Source organism: Thermobia domestica, chromosome 17, assembly GCF_964235325.1.
Source record: "Thermobia domestica chromosome 17, izTheDome1.hap1.1, whole genome shotgun sequence".
In the NCBI taxonomy this organism is placed as follows: Eukaryota; Metazoa; Arthropoda; class Insecta; order Zygentoma; family Lepismatidae; genus Thermobia; species Thermobia domestica.
Window position 1 is genome coordinate 105,668,458 of NC_137470.1, and position 16,136 is coordinate 105,684,593.

Sequence of the window (16,136 nt, forward strand, 5' to 3'; positions counted from 1 at the left end):
GTATGTTTTTGGAAAACTCATTGTTTTCTTAATCAGTAGAATTTAAAAACAAATAATTATCTTAAATCAAAAAGTTATTTTACGTACGGTTGTAAGCACATTCAATTTTGTATATTGGTATGTGGCCAATTTGATTTGAATAAAAGATTTTATTCTAGCAATGATGAGGAAATTTGACTTTCAAAATCTCTTATTGTAAATAACTTAAGATATTTAGTTTAACTTAAATAACAAATAAGTAAGAATCCTGATTAAAGTAAAATGATTTTAAAAAGTTGACCCATTAACTGAGTCGCAAAATTATATTATATTGTCACTATTGTATATGTGGATAATCAAACTCAAATAAATGATATTGGGTGAACTGTTACCACTGGCCGAAATATCACGAATGAGAACGAAACCGAACGATCAGTTGGAAGACGAAACAAACGTATGAGAGAGGATATTAAATCTGCTCGTAAGATTTGAATAAAATAAGCATAAAATAAAATGGCTTCAACAAAATCATGCCGTCTGTGCTTAAATCAGACATTAAATTATGTGGATCTATTTAGCTCAGTAGCAACAACATCTATGTTGAGTCTCAAAATTAGAAAATGTTTAGGAGTTAAAGTAAGCCATATTAGTACTAGCTATATATTTTTTACTATATTATACTAGCTATATATTATTATATTTTTTGTTATAAGGCTGACCAAATTTTATTTGTAAAAAATAATATAAGTAATTTAATATCGTGATGGTTAGCAAAGCATATTAATATTGTCTTAAATTTGTGATTTACCTATTTGATTATTGAACGTAAAGTAGGCCTATTTAAACTTAACTTCAGCCGATATATGAATATTGTGCCCTACTCAAGACTGTACTGTATAAATGTACATCGTGAAACTGCTAAAGGTGTAATTTATGAACAAGAGAAAGATCTAAGATAAATAACAAAAAAGGTAAAAAAAGAACATGACTGTAGAATGGTCTAATTAAGAGAAAAACGAAGTTAAATTTTGGACTATATGAGTTCGATTATTCCTGCAGTATTGTGTAAACAGGCAATAACCTAGGACGTGTATGCTTCAGTGCTGGAGGGAAATACAGAGATGTAGAGCGAAAATGGGTAAACTTTACAATACGTGCTCTAGCTGAGCATTGATAGGTAGGGCCATTTTAAAAGGGTACAGTAAAATAGGATAATATAAACTACAGTACGGTAGGGATATGCTGGATAGGGTAGGGTCGGATTAGCTTAGGGTTACCGAAGTTTCGACCCATTTTTTTAAAATTAATATATTGTAATTTCTAGTTTATGAGTAAGGATACCCACTGGAGGGGACATTGTAAAGTTTTCCCCGGAAAATAAGGGATGTTACATCTTAACCAAATGTGGTGAAAAGGTTCCAAATTGTTGGTGCTATCACATTTTATGGGGGAATAAATTTGTAAAATCCACGGAAGAAACATGTTACTTGATTTTGCTATAGGATTGTACGTCATATGTTTGAATTTGTGGAGCGAGAATGTTTTTAATTGAAATTCGTACTTTTTCGCTATATTTTATGTATTCTTCTTTTGTTCAGGTTAGGTTAGGTTAGTACTTACCTTTACGGTTTGTAGAGATCGGTTTTTTTCCTATATTTTATGTACTTCTTGTTTGTTCAGGTTAGGTTAGGTTACCTTAGTACTTACTTCACTTAGTAATTATATTTTCTTAAGATTAACTTATTTCCCCTGTAGAAATTACTTTTTCTACCTGATTTTGGTTCCCAAAATCCAAAATTATCCCTATTGTACAAGTAATCAAAATATATCATGATCTCACTTGTAACGTATAACAAAGTAGATATACGAAATGGAAAGTGTGCCCTTTACCACGTAATAAAAAAATACACACGTGATAATGTTGAAATGCTATGTAAAGGCAATGTACAAAGTCATCATAGAAATGTCGGGAAGCTGTGCCACACACAAGGCATGTGTTTTATGCCATATAAGATGTTTTTCAACTATCTTCGTTTATGTGTATACTCACTATGTTTGACGTACCTGCTCCCTGTGGACGCACCCCCTCTCTTTGTTTCTGCTCTGACTCGATTAGATAGCATTCGTTCTTTTCAGTGGATACCTAGGACATGTTGGTTTCTGGTTTCAAGTTAATTTATTTTATGCACTCTGTATACTCAGCCCTCCTAAACTCAATCTACACACATTAAGGCAACTCCTCCCTTAATAATTACTCGGTAAGGCAGTACGAGTGCATTTCCTGCTAAGATAAGTTCATATTTCATGATTATAAGTATCTTGTGTGACAACAACAGGATATAAATATTTTCGTATGCATTTTGTAATGTTTGATGTTTCAGATATATGTATTTGATAGGGTTGCGTCCCTAATCCCTTGTCTAGAAATTTATTTACAGAATATTACTTATAGTGCTGGTTTGAAATATAAGAAGGTAAGGAGTGATCGTTTTGGCAAATTTTGAATTGTGTAGTTTGAATCACTTAACAGTTGGATGGAATTTTGCGAGATAATACAATACATATAGCTGTGTATCTAGTGAAGAGGAAAGAAAATATTAAAATAAATATATGTTTAACAGTTAAGAGTGAAAGGCAGAACTGAAATAATAGTAATTCTATATAAGGTGTATTAAAATAACGAAGTAGTAATACAACGCCGGAAACAGGTTTATGTGAGTCTAATCCGAGGCCATCATCTGCGAAAAATTGGCCACATACCTTGCTGTGTATAATGTAAATGAACATTCGGACTTGGGCTCTAGATACTGGCTATCAGGAGATGAAAATTAGAATTTCAAGCATTCCAAAGAAATTTTCATACAAAAATTCCCAGAAGATTTGACTCCTACCTGAAGATAACATAAATTAAATCGCAATTGTGTATGTCTTAAAAGATGCCACGTCCTTGAATAAGTAATGTTCCATTAAAGACCTTTACAGTTTAATCTCCCCGCTTACCCTTCTGAGAAAATAATGGAAGAAAGCCTGTTTGGATAGTCACACGATCAGCGTAGATCCAGCCGTAGTAGCGCAGTGGCCTTTGCAGGTGATTGGCTGCTGAGTCAAGTGTCGTCCCGCTTTATCGCGCACTTGCACTATAAAACTTAGATCTAGGAACCTAGTAAGTGAGGCAGGGCATAATTCGTACAAGAAACAAAGTACACTCGCCTCGTGCAAGCTATTTACTAAACGTTAATTACATTTTTCTTTAGGTAGTTTGAGTCGAATTTTACCCAGAAAATATTGAGATAATCATCATAATGGTTATGGCATTTGAAATAAACCGTCAGCTAGAAATCAAATATTGCTTATAAAATACCATTCTCAAAGTCGTTTTAACAAAAAGTCACTATATGAATTGTAGTTTCCACTTGGTACTCCTATTCTTAATCTGAATATATTTAAGAAATTCACTTAACAATAAAGATTTACAGTTGTCATTAAATGTAATAGTACGCATAAGGAAGCTCATTCGGAGATGAGACAATCACATTACACAGACAACACTAAGGAGCTTCTTCGTGTCTCTATGGTTAGTGTAAGCGACTTCGGCACTAAAAACCCACTTTCTATTCCCTGTGCGTTCGAATCTCACTTTAACCTTCACATCCGCGTCTCAAATAGTTTCAGTGCTGAAAGGGAATGAACTTCAATCCATCCAATTAACAATAGCTGTATACGGCGGGTCAACGTATAAACCAAGACTCTCGGTCCGTTCTAACCAAGCAGAAGAAAACACATCGTTGCGTTGAAACAGTGTTTCCATCATCAGCTTTTCTTACCAGTTTGTTTGATATCATTATAAAGTAGTTTTTCAATGATTGATGAATTGGAAGAAAAGTGTCCATAGAACTAATAGAAAATGAAGTATCAAATATTGAACCAAAATTATGGCGCTGAAGTATGAAATTAGAAGGAAGTGACATTTATGTCATATGTATAAGTAATTGACGGGAGAGTTTTTAGTCTTGTTATGTACTTACAATGAATCTTGCAACGAACACACGATCTTCAAGAACGCGTCACTGTCGCTCAATATTAGAGCGCTCACCTTTTGTGTGGTTGGGTCCCTGGTTCGCTGCTAGTTCGCGCCAAATGGATTTTGTCTTGGAAAACCCGGGTGTAGGTATTTTTTTTTCAGAGTTTGCCGTTTCGTCCGGTGTTCCACTTTCTTCATTCCACCATTTAGTTCATTATCATCACCTTCGTCTCGCTTACACTCAGAGCATAGTCATGGGACGTTAAACTAAAAATGAACAAACGATCTTGATGGAAAAGGGTGGATGAACTTTAAATCTTACTGAGGTAACAATTAAACAGGTTTCATTGTGTATTTATTGCGCTGCTTGTAGTAATGGCATATAAAACTGTTATTTAAGCAAGCTTTTTGTTCTTTAGTTCAAAGTGTAGCTTAGAAACAGCATATAAATTTCTCTCTGATATAAACTAGGAATGAAAAAGTAAAAATTATTATTATTATTATTATTATTATTATTATTATTATTATTATTATTATTATTGTTATTATTATTATTATTATTATTATTATTATTATTATTATTATTATTATTATTATTATTATTATTATTATTATTAAGCTTTTAAACTAGTTCACTCGTGACAATACGGTTAGCTTATTCAGTATTAGCGGTAGCGACCCGGTTTCAATTCTCTGTGGAGCTTATCTGGTTCGGATTGCATGTTAAGGTGTAGGTCCACGTATCGTATAGTCTTGCTGTAAGGGACACTAAGCCCAAATCTAACCAAGCAACATCCTGAAAATATTGAAATTAACATTATTATATTGATAATGAATAACTGATATGAGCACTCCTGTTTTGCAGAAGTAGGGCTCTTAGTTACATTTTTTTTTTAATATATTTGTTTGTTTCAATTTAATGTCCCTTAGCGACACTGAAACTCCGTTAGGTTTAGGTCTACAACTGAATGTGAGATCTCTGGAAACCGAATCTGTACCTCTGATGTCACTGGTATGCTAACCGTGTAGTCATCAGGGAACCTTTTAAACTATGTTTCTGAATTAGATCTAAAATCACAAATCAAAAGCAGGGTTGGATAGTGGAAAACACTATCGTATTGAAATGGGAAGACACAATCTTCAGTCTGCTAGAAATTAAAACAGAAAATTACTGTGTCTTACTACTGTGATGCGATTATACATTCTTTCAAAGCAGAAGCTGGAAACACTTAGGCAAGATCTATCTTTTCTACTGCAGCTGATCCCTATGTTGCAACATCACTGGACTGGTTTAATTTTCTCTACTCATCATTGTATGCGTTCACGGGTGTCAATCGAGCCATGTAAGATATGTGTCATGTTTGCTTGTGCGGGTGAAAGTGAGGTTCGACAACACTGTTAAAAGAGCAAGCTGGTTAGAGGGGAGGGAACAACAAATATTTACGCTGTTTAAAATAATGACTTCTGTAGTGCATACGGAGAGAGTAATATACGAGGTTGTTTTAAAACGGGTAGGAGAGAAGAGGGCGCTTTTAGGGAGCATCCTTCTTACGACCGCTAATTGGGTTGGACATATCTTGGGAAGAAATTCTCTTTTTCATACCACCATAGACGGAAAGATGGAAAGAAAACGAGGAGTAAGAAGATCAGGACTGATCGATGATTTGAAAAATAGACGAAAATATTCGGATTTAATAGAGAAAGTTGAAATCTAGAAATGTGGTAGAAACATTTCCAGTTCAAAACGTAAAAGAACTCATTAGTCCCATCACTTGCCAATAGGCAGAATACTTAGCAATAACAATAATAGTACATTAGCTCCTATTTCTAAATTATATAGAATTCCACCTTTAAAGTGATTCGGAATAGTGCCCTCCGTGACATGAGACATCAATTCATCATGCAAAAGACCTTTAGTGTCAGTTCAAATTGAATATATAACTATCCTAGTTGAAAAAAAAAAAGGTTAACTAACACATCACTCAATTCTAGCATAACTTCATACATTTCAAAGCTGTCAGACCCATCTATCAATTATAAAGATCCAGCTCGATGCTCAAGATTTAGCCTACTGTAGCAAGGTAAATTTAAGAAAATCTCTTTGTGATAATCCATAATTATTAAAAGTCACACCACTATGATCCGATTCTTCTGCTAATACATCTCTTTGTACAGGTTTTTCAATACCCATAACTCCTAACAAGTGACTAGATAAAGGACGATCAAAGTCACTAGTTAGCATGACTGATTTATTGCTAGTTACACTAAATGGATGGAAATAGTATCCAAATTATCATTCCACTTACAGATTTCTGTAATTCATGTATATTACTTGTACTTCGAGCTTTCGACTCTCACCTGGGGTCTTGCTTACAAGGAATAAAAGCATCAAAAAATAAAATTGAACGGACTTACCAAGGGAAGAATGGTGCTGAAATAGATTTTATCAAATTCAACGATCACACGCAAATGATACTGATGTAAGTTGCAATATAGCTGAGTTGAAAGAAAATCAAAATTAAATTTAGACAAGGGATAGTGATGAATCGGATGAATCAGAAGTGATGAATCGAAAGAAGTAATTACAAAACTCGCACGCCGTTAACATAAAAATAAACATACCAGCATGAGCTGGGAATCTTCCACTAAAGAACAAAAGAGCTTACAAATCGACTTCATCACAACCATTTGATGTATGAGCATTGAATTTTACAAAGTGTGCTCCAGCACTGCTCTTCGCAAGATAAGTTCCTTCTATTTTGTTCCCTGAGGCTTGCATTTGTCTTCTTCCGCTTTTATTCTTCGTGACAGAGACTTCAGGAGACAGCCGAAATCTCAAAAGTACAAGTAATGTCCAGGAATTAAGAAATTTTTAACAGAATGATAGTTAAAATTCCTGAACTTAACTTTCAATTCTCTGAATATCCAAATTGATCGTAATTCGAATTACTATTAACTTGCCCTATAATCTCCTAACATGTTTACTAGTCTCATTATCTTTTGTTGTATTTTCAAGAGAAATTTGTGCTACATAATTTCTATTAGTTTGGAATCACTTTACAAATAATCCCTATTTCCTAATCCAATCAAATCTTGATGATCAATTTGCTAAACTGGTGAAAATGTATTAGCCGGACGAGCGGCACTGACACTAGTGAGTTCTTGTTTCTAATAAGCGCTCCTCATAATTTGTGAAAGTTGAGGAAAGCAATTCTCATATAAACTAATGGTGGGGATACCCTAAACTATGAACATTAAATATGAGTGCTCGAAAAGAATTTGTAACTTTAGGTGCTCTAGACACACCCAAATGAGCAAGTTTTACATTTCGATAAGTCAACAGAGCCTGATTGCTAATTTTCTGTTTTAATAATTGAATGTAAATAAGTAGGGTTAACCTGATCTAAAGAGCTGAGTAGAAAATGACTAGCTGTAAAGTTTTCAAATGTTTATTTTCTTTTCTTTTTTCTTTTTTTTTTTTTTAGCTAACAATTGTGCAAGCAAAATTCCTATTGTTGGATATAAACAGACTCTAAAATTTTCTGTTGTTTTCTATGGACAGAACCTAACATATTTTGAGCAAATAAAATGATCAGATATACATAGCTGCATAGTCATCCTTTCTAACGCCTAAGTTGGCTTATCCGCTGTAGAATAAATTCCTCTTGTTAATTGTGCATCGCATGGAATACTCCTTTTAAATTTTGGCATTTTTAAAGTAAATTATAGACTTTCAGTCAAACAGATAAAGCATCATCTCTATTTATCCTAGGATCATGGTTCGTACCTCATTCTATTTAAAATAGAACAGCCTATTAAACGATACTATTCACATATCTCTATCATGCCCCTGAGGCGGGAAGTTTTGAGAAAAAAATTTTTTATTATTTTTTTTTTAATTTAGAGCCTCTATAGACCCCCACCCCCCTATGTTAAAGCACATATCTCAAAATTAACTGAAAAATACTAAGAAGTGTACTAAATGTGCGTACAAAATTTCAAGCTTCTATCTTGAATAGTAAGGGTGAAGAAAATATTTACTTGTGAATTAAGAACATCCCCATAATGCCCCAGATGACTCCAAAAGACCCGGATGTGATATATATAAACTTCCTGAGACATCTCTTTTTATTCTAAGATCGTATTTTGTACCTCATTCTCTTCAGCTTTTCAAACGGGACCACTCACTTGAGCCTATTATGTTTCCAAACGTTGAACTTTTGAGGGAAATAGGGATTTTTGGTGAAAAGTCGCTTTTTTCTAAGTGTGCACTCTCTGGACCCCCCGTGTTAACGCACACATCTCAAAATTAACTAAAAAATACTAAGAAGTATACTGAATGTGTGTGCAAAATTTATGACTTCTATCTTGAAAAGTAAGGGCGGGAAAAATTTACCAATTTGCTAAGAATATCTCCACAATATCCCAGATTCCTGCATAAACAGGATCTTAGTTAAAAATTTCCTGAGACATCCCTAGTTATCCTAGAATCATAATTCATACCTCATTCTCTTTAGAATAGGACCACATTTCAAACGGTACTACTCACATGTCTCCATCAGGTAACTGAGGCGGGAAAATAGCGAAAAAAGGGATTTTTGTTACAAATATTCCTTTTTTAACTTCTTGCCCCTCCGAACCTTCCTGTGTTAATTAAAAATATGAAACAAGTCTGAAAAATACTAATGGGTACACTGAATGTGTGTGTAAAATTTCATTCTTCTAAGTTAAAAAGTAAGTCCGCGAAAAAATTATAAAAGTAGGTCTAACCAAAAATTATTTTTTTTAAGCTATGACGTCATCACTCCTATATCTCAACGCAGGAAGGCGTGAAACCATACGTAACGTGTTCTACAATGCCTCCAGGCTTGAAAAAACAAAAAAGAACGAAGTCGAAAGTTATATTAATATATATATATATTTTTAATCGAATAGTGAAGATACTACCCTATCATATAAAAATATACGATAAAATTTTAGAAAGATGCAAGCTCACCGATTGTTGTTGCACCCCATTCATTTTGCTCATTTGTTCCTAAAATCAATCGATCAAAATTAATTCGCAACGAAGATTATTGCACCTATTTTCCAGACTATGACATTTAGTACTTGAGTGAGAGGAGAAAACATCTTGAAATTATTCTAAACCAGAAGTATAAAAAATATAATCACAAAATCAGGAAAATACACAACATTTGAAAATTTAGCATGAACAATAAACAATGTACACTAAAAACAATATAATTTACTAAGCAGAAGTACTATAATGTATTTCTACTCCTAAACGCATCACTGACACTTGCACACTTGTACACAAAGTAAAAAGAGCAATAACAATAATAATGATTATTATTATAAACAGTACTAAAAATATAGCAAACAGATTATATAATTATTTATAACGGAAACAACACAACAAACAGGAACGTCATATGGACAAATCTCTACTCAGGAAGCAGAACTTGAACCTCTGTAGAAGGCAGCGGTGGCTTAGTGGTAGAGCGTTCATCTCTGGTGCATGGGGTCCTGGGTTCGATGAACTTTGTGGTGGATAAACACTGTGTGCGTGTGTTTTCTCGGGGTTCCCCCACTTTCTTCATTCCACAATTTCATTCATTTCTCATCACCTTCTCCTTTAGCCTAGCCGGCATAATCGTGGGGCGTAAAAGTTAAAGATTATTAACTGTTACATTTTTGAACTTGAACTTGGGACATCTAATGATACAAATCAAGCTCGTTACAAATCAACCGTTGGCTTCCGGCTTTTCAAATTATTTTAATTTCTCTAGTAAAGTTAATTTGTTCTAAATATACAACTACTGTCAACATGAACTAAACACCACATTTTTAAGAACATAACTTTATCGTGAATCGTGGATTAGCCTCAGAAATCTACAAACGTGCCGAATTTCATCATTGTAGTCCTACAAAAGTGTCTAAATTATGGGACGTAGAAGGTGTGTCATTTAAATTACATGGGTCATTGTATTTCAAAGTGTTTATTCCGATTATCTAAAATATCAGATTTTATGTCCAAAAAAAATGCCTACTTAAATTACATAGGGAGTATCTTCATCCCCCATTTTTACATCCTGACAATCCGTGATTTTATGCCATACTAATAGCATAGGGCATAACAATAAATCATTAACTTTTAGCCATGTTGAATTTCTTTCTTTTTTTTCAGATTTCTCAGTCCGACCATCATAGTAAGTCCATTTGCAAAACCTGTGTTCATAAGGTCGACCAATTTTACAAGTTTTGGGCAGAAGTCCAAGGAAACCAGATGGCATTGAACTCCGACACGGATGTTGAGAAGGAGGTTAGTCCTTGAAACTGGTACTGCTATAATAGCTTCAATACATGATAAAATAATTTCTTATATAGACATGAGTTTCTGGGAAACATATTGAGCTAGTACGATTGAAATGTTCAGGTTTACGTGTGCTATTTAGAAAGGTCAAGGAATGAACTACCTGATTAATCAAAGTTATTTCCGGCTGCAGCAAAAAGAAAAAAATCTATTCTATTCCATGAGAAAAATAAGTTTGGAATCGGTGGCAAGACAAGTTCTCCAGCACCACGTTGCTTCACCCGGTCAAGAAACAAGTTTTTCCCTGCCAAGTGATCAAAAAGGCGGAAGAGATGGTAGTTGATAAGAAGGTATTATGAAAATACGCTGGCTGAGGAAGGGTGTTTGCATCGTCTGTTGAGTGGCATGTGGGCCTAAATTATCGTGCAACACTAGGACACTATCTATGTTGATTATTAGTGGATGCTTGCGGACAAGTTGCTTGCTGTGCATTTCCAAATGAAATGAAATGAAATGAAATTTTTGAATTTTACGTCCCACGGATATGCCGGTTAGGCTAAAGGAGACGGTGATGATGAGTAATGAATAAAATGGTGGAATGAAGAAAGTGGGAGGAAACGGGAGAGCCCCGAGGAAACCCACGCACACGGTGCTTGTCCACGACTAAGTTCCCTTGGCGGGGCTAGGATCGAACCCGGGACCCCAAACACCAGAGGTGAACGCTGTACCACTGAGCCCCCGCTGTACATTTTGAGTCTCAGCTCTGAGCCGGTACGCAGTGATGAGTTTGCCTTGACATAGAAGGACATGCTACATCACTCCCATTAGAGAACAATGCATTTTACCAGAGGTAGATTTAGTCTAGCAGCTAGGAGGGTCCTGTTGGGAGTTTGAGAGCCAGAAGGTTTGTTTGTTTTACCGAGTTCTACTATCTTTAGTGTTTTAAAAAAAAATTGGTCACATGTTCTGAATCATGGTCATTATTGCGCAATGGCCGCCATCTTGAATATTCCTTTCGTGTTCACTACATTTTTCTTAAATACATCTAGCTCAAGCTGTAATTGTCGCAAAGTTATCATTTATACCTCGTTCGATTTGCAATAGTATAGGCTTTTAGGTGACGTTATTCACTTGTCAGTAATACACACAAGAGGGAAGTAAAGGAGGGAAATTTTGAAAATTTCACTCAATATTTTCCCTTTTACCGATTTTTTGCTATTGTTATATGGCATTGATAAGTGCTAGTCGAGTAAGAAAAATTACATACAGTTTCTGCAATGTGATAAATATATGCTGAAAGTTTTGTCTTGATTGATTCACTAGCAGAGGAGTAATAAAATATTTTGTATTTTATGATTTTTGTCACTCTAACAATCTTTGGATTTAATGAAAGTACTTTTGTCACACAGAAAGACCTCCAGCTCAGACTGTAATTGCCGCAGAGGTACAAATAATTTTTCGTTTTATAATTTGTTTGATTAGAGTAATAAATGGTGTGGATTAATCTAACATATGTGCCATTATAACTTATGACAAGGAAGTATAAGGGAAATAAATATAAAATTCACACAAAATATTTTCCTTTAATGAAGTGGAAACACTCAAAGATAGAAGTGGAACTACTAGAAATTCACTAAACATTAATACCCAATATTTAATTCACAAGTGAAGATATAGATTTTTAAAAATCGTAACATTTCGTGTTTCGTAATTAAGAAATGTGTTCCAAATTTGATATCAAGTGATATTTTCAAACAGCAGTTTATTATTATTATTGCATAACAGTCCACAAATGTCTGATAAACTGACACTTTCATCCCACATTTACACACATATTCTTCATTTTACATTTACATAATGGACAACACGGTATTTGTTTCACTCTGCAAGGACAAACATTAACTTTTGTACATGTCTTGGACATACAAGGAGAGACAAATTCAGGCGGTCTGAAATATCCAGTCGTTATTATTGGCTTAAGATATCCTGCTTCTTCTATGTAACCATACTCTAGTGGATTCAGTGGTTGGGCTTCATCCAGCACAGTCATCCATAGGTAGCACTGAAGATATGCACGCTGTATATGAAAGACTATCGTTGATGATAGTGGATTAGTTGAGAAAAGTTGATATCTTTTGCTTTGTGGTGTTGTTCAAATCGTACCATATCACAGTTTGTTTTTGATGAACCAAGTACTTTTGCGATAAAAAGCTCGGCATTTTGTATCATTCCTTCATCCAAGGAAGCAAACCCAAAATTGTTCAACATTGTTCCTGATGTCATTGCTGTTTTAAGTGCCATAAGCTTTGTCCTAACCTTACTTGTGGTATCGCAACCAGTTAAACTGTGAACAGCAGGAAGAACATATAAAAGTGTGTCGTCCATGTTCTCCGTCATTTTGTGAAGTGGTATGTACCTCATAGATGTCGTGTGTCTTTGACAACTCACAGTTCTTTCAGGCCACATTTTTTATAACTCTTTTTGAAATGATATAGTGCGGAAATCATAACATCTGTATCTACTGAGGCAATCATAACTCTTTCAATGGAATCAGTTTCGACCATGTGTTGGATGCTTTTCATGATTCTATTATCAGCTTCCTCACATTCACAGTAAACATCTGGTACCAAACTAACAGATCCTTTGGTTAATTTCAGGCATAGCTTTGGGTTATGTTTGTGACCTCCTCCCAAATACAAAGATTTTATAGAATTTCCTTGATCGACAATCCACTCAATGAAGAGTTCTTGCAAACGTGCTTTGTTCTGGCTTGAAGCCCCAAAAGTATCCATCATATTGACAGGAAGGGGTGCATTTGGGTTACTAGGAATCACATCAATAGGATCAACAATTTTTTGTCGCCTCAGTCGCTCCCAGTTTTTGATACTTTTATCTTGATACAAGGCAAACACTATGTCAGTGCGCAAACAACCTTCGGAGAGTTTTAAAAATATTTTCCACAAATAGTCAGTCTCCAAACGTCTTACACATAACTCGTTTGACAGACTTTTCGCGCGTACACCATAAAGTCAATCACCATTGCTGCTCTCGTTTCCTGCGTTGGTAGATGACTAACTATATCATTATTATTTGAAAAGTGTTTTTCAAGTTTTTTGCTGAGTTGTGCTTTATCTGCTTTCTTTAAGAACCCATCATCTGTTAGATAATATGATGTAGATGTAAGCTCGTATTTTAGTACTGTCTCAATAACGAAATTTCTTGAACATGCTATTTCTATGAACCGAATAGCATTATTTGTTTCTTGGAGTGCCGTCTCGGTTGCAGATATGTGTTTCTTTGTCTTTGGAAATTGTTTAAGTATGGGATCTAGAATACCTTTGGATTTGTCAATAAGCCTTTCTTGAACGAAGTTTTTGTAGCTAGTATCTCCTTTTCCTTGTATAGAGAGTAAGTACTCATCTATTACTTGATCAATTTTTGTTCCACTTATAATGTTAGAAATTTCACAACTATCAACTTTCGAAAAGGGATTTCTTTCAAGCACAAGAGTTATCATCTCTGAAATATTTTGCTGCTCTTGAATTGTTAAAGACTTCGAAAACTCATGATGAAGAGCATATTCATCATCTTCATTAAGGCCACAAACCGTCTCAGAAAGTATGTTATATTTTCTTTCTCATGTTTGGTAAGATCGTGTTTTGTCATGTCTTCTGGTTACTCCGATTATGTCTCCAGATCCCTTGGCTGGCTTATTGTAGTGTTGCTCTAGTGCTTGATCCAATGCAACGCTGCTAAATCTATTGTTACTATGTTGAACTGTGAAATGACCGTTCTTAAACTCATTATAGATCAGAGGATGTTCTTGTTCTAGTTTTAAGCAATCGTGGTAATATAGAGTACACCACTGTGCATAATTTGTTCTGTCAAATGAGAAGAAAAGTGGCAAACACTCTCTTAGGCTGCACACATGCAAGTCCCAGTTTTTTTCTCTGTCCGCTCGAATTAAGTCTCGGAGAAGAGGAGCAAGTGTGTAGACAAACTGATCCCAATAAGCAAACATTTCACTTTTTTGTGCTCCACTTTCTGTAAATTTTTCAAAAGTCCATTCTGATGATACTCAGGTTTTCGATAGCACATTTAGTTTCTTTAGATATACTTTGTTCTTCATACACTGATAACTGTATGCGTTTTACTATTGAGAACAATTCGGAGTATTTAGTTATGTTAATCTGTTCCATGAACGCCTTCCACTCCACTGTTTCCATTACTTCACAAAGCATTCCTATTGCTCTAACTCCCCTGCTATAATGGTTTCCTTTTAAAGCGCTTTCAGCAGTGTGTGGACCCATGGTTTCAATCTAAACAAGAATTTCCAAAGCTCCACTGCTCTTGAGGTATAGACCAACACATGCAAGCACGACTTTCTGAAGATGAAATCCTCCAAGGCCAAGAAATATGTTGGAAAACTTTTCGGGTTGAAGAAGCTGAATTTCTTTAGCTATATGATATACGCCTTCGTCACACCACAGTGAACTTTCTTCGACATTTAACTGGTGCAAAATATGTTGGAAATTACACATTGTTGTATAAATAAAGTCATACTGAGTTACAGGATAGGGTAGTATTGGAGTATATCCCGTAATGGTCCTGTGAGATGGATGTTCAGACAGTGCACTCATAAAAACGTTTCTAGAGGGAATCTCAACTTCCTGAGGGAAATCTAATTGGGGTACGTTGGATTTTTTAAAAAATCTTGAAAGAAACCATATGAGATCTGAATTTCTGCCTGGCTGTTTTATTTCATTTGCTGTAATTAGGTCATTGCTAGGAACGAAAGTACTGAGGATACTGCACCTTGTTTTTGGCTTTGTGTAGTACAATAGTTTTTGGGCATCTATATCTTTAGTGAGAGTTCGTGAAGTGACATCAATACCAAACGTTCCCAGGTATCTCTCTGGACTATCAGGTTCTTCTAACGAGACGGTAAGTTTATCACTCAGATGATGGTCTTGAAACAAGACAAGTACTGTGTCGTGTGTTCCATGCATTCCTGAAAATGTAGCTTCTCTGTCGAAATTGTCCATAGCACCTCGAACAGGAATGTTGGGTTTTATTGATGGAGGTATGAGAACACGGTGTCCTTTAGCCCTAATAGTAGTCCTGTTTGCTAGCATTTGATCTTGACGTAGTACATAATCATAACTGCAGCATAGCCCTTGACGGTTCCACTCTTATCATTGCTACTCATATTCATATATTTTATTCCAGTTTGCAACACTATTCGCATATCAACCTGAGGCGTACACCGTGCCTTGTAAACAAAGGCAAAGCACTTTGAGATATAAACCGTATTTAAGCTATCTTTCGTAAATTTTGGACTTCGGTCAATGTGTTATATTCTATAGATTAAGAGTAACAACCAGTACTTTATAAGGAAGAAAATCTGGAATCACTTACCTTTAAATCATTAATCTTCGCTTTATTGACGGCTTCGACGTTAACCTCGACTTTTGGTCATAGTCAAGACTCCAACAGTGCTGCCAACCTACGCACCAAGAAATTTCCTCTTGTATTTACTGTGCTACAGAGAAAAATAGAAACTTTTAAGCGTACTTTCCACATTTTTTGATCCTTCCCATACGCACTTCTGGCAAGCCACCTAAAGGCCTATATCATTAAAAGTAGATCTTGATATTATTTGTATCTCTGCGGCAATTACAGTCTAAGCTGGAGGTCTTTCTATGTGACAAAAGTACTTCCATTAAATCCAAAGATTGTTAGAGTGGCAAAAATCATAAAATACAAAATATTTTATTACTCCTCTCCTAGTGAATTAATCAAGACAAAACTTTCGGCATATAT

General features: G+C 35.0%; 1 protein-coding gene across 3 annotated transcripts in view; it reads left to right on the forward strand.

The window, feature by feature from the left end:
* The first annotated feature begins 431 nt into the window (after window positions 1-431).
* The window catches only part of LOC145674631 (uncharacterized), a 43,313-nt gene continuing 27,608 nt past the window's right edge, over window positions 432-16,136 (forward strand). The window contains exons 1-2 of one of the 3 annotated variants that reach the window (XM_081744846.1): window positions 432-615; window positions 10,188-10,322. In XM_081744846.1, coding sequence (XP_081600972.1) covers window positions 493-615; window positions 10,188-10,322 — 258 coding nt within the window. In that variant the 5' untranslated portion in view covers window positions 432-492. The other 2 variants (XM_081744848.1, XM_081744847.1) reach the window with 2 other exon arrangements.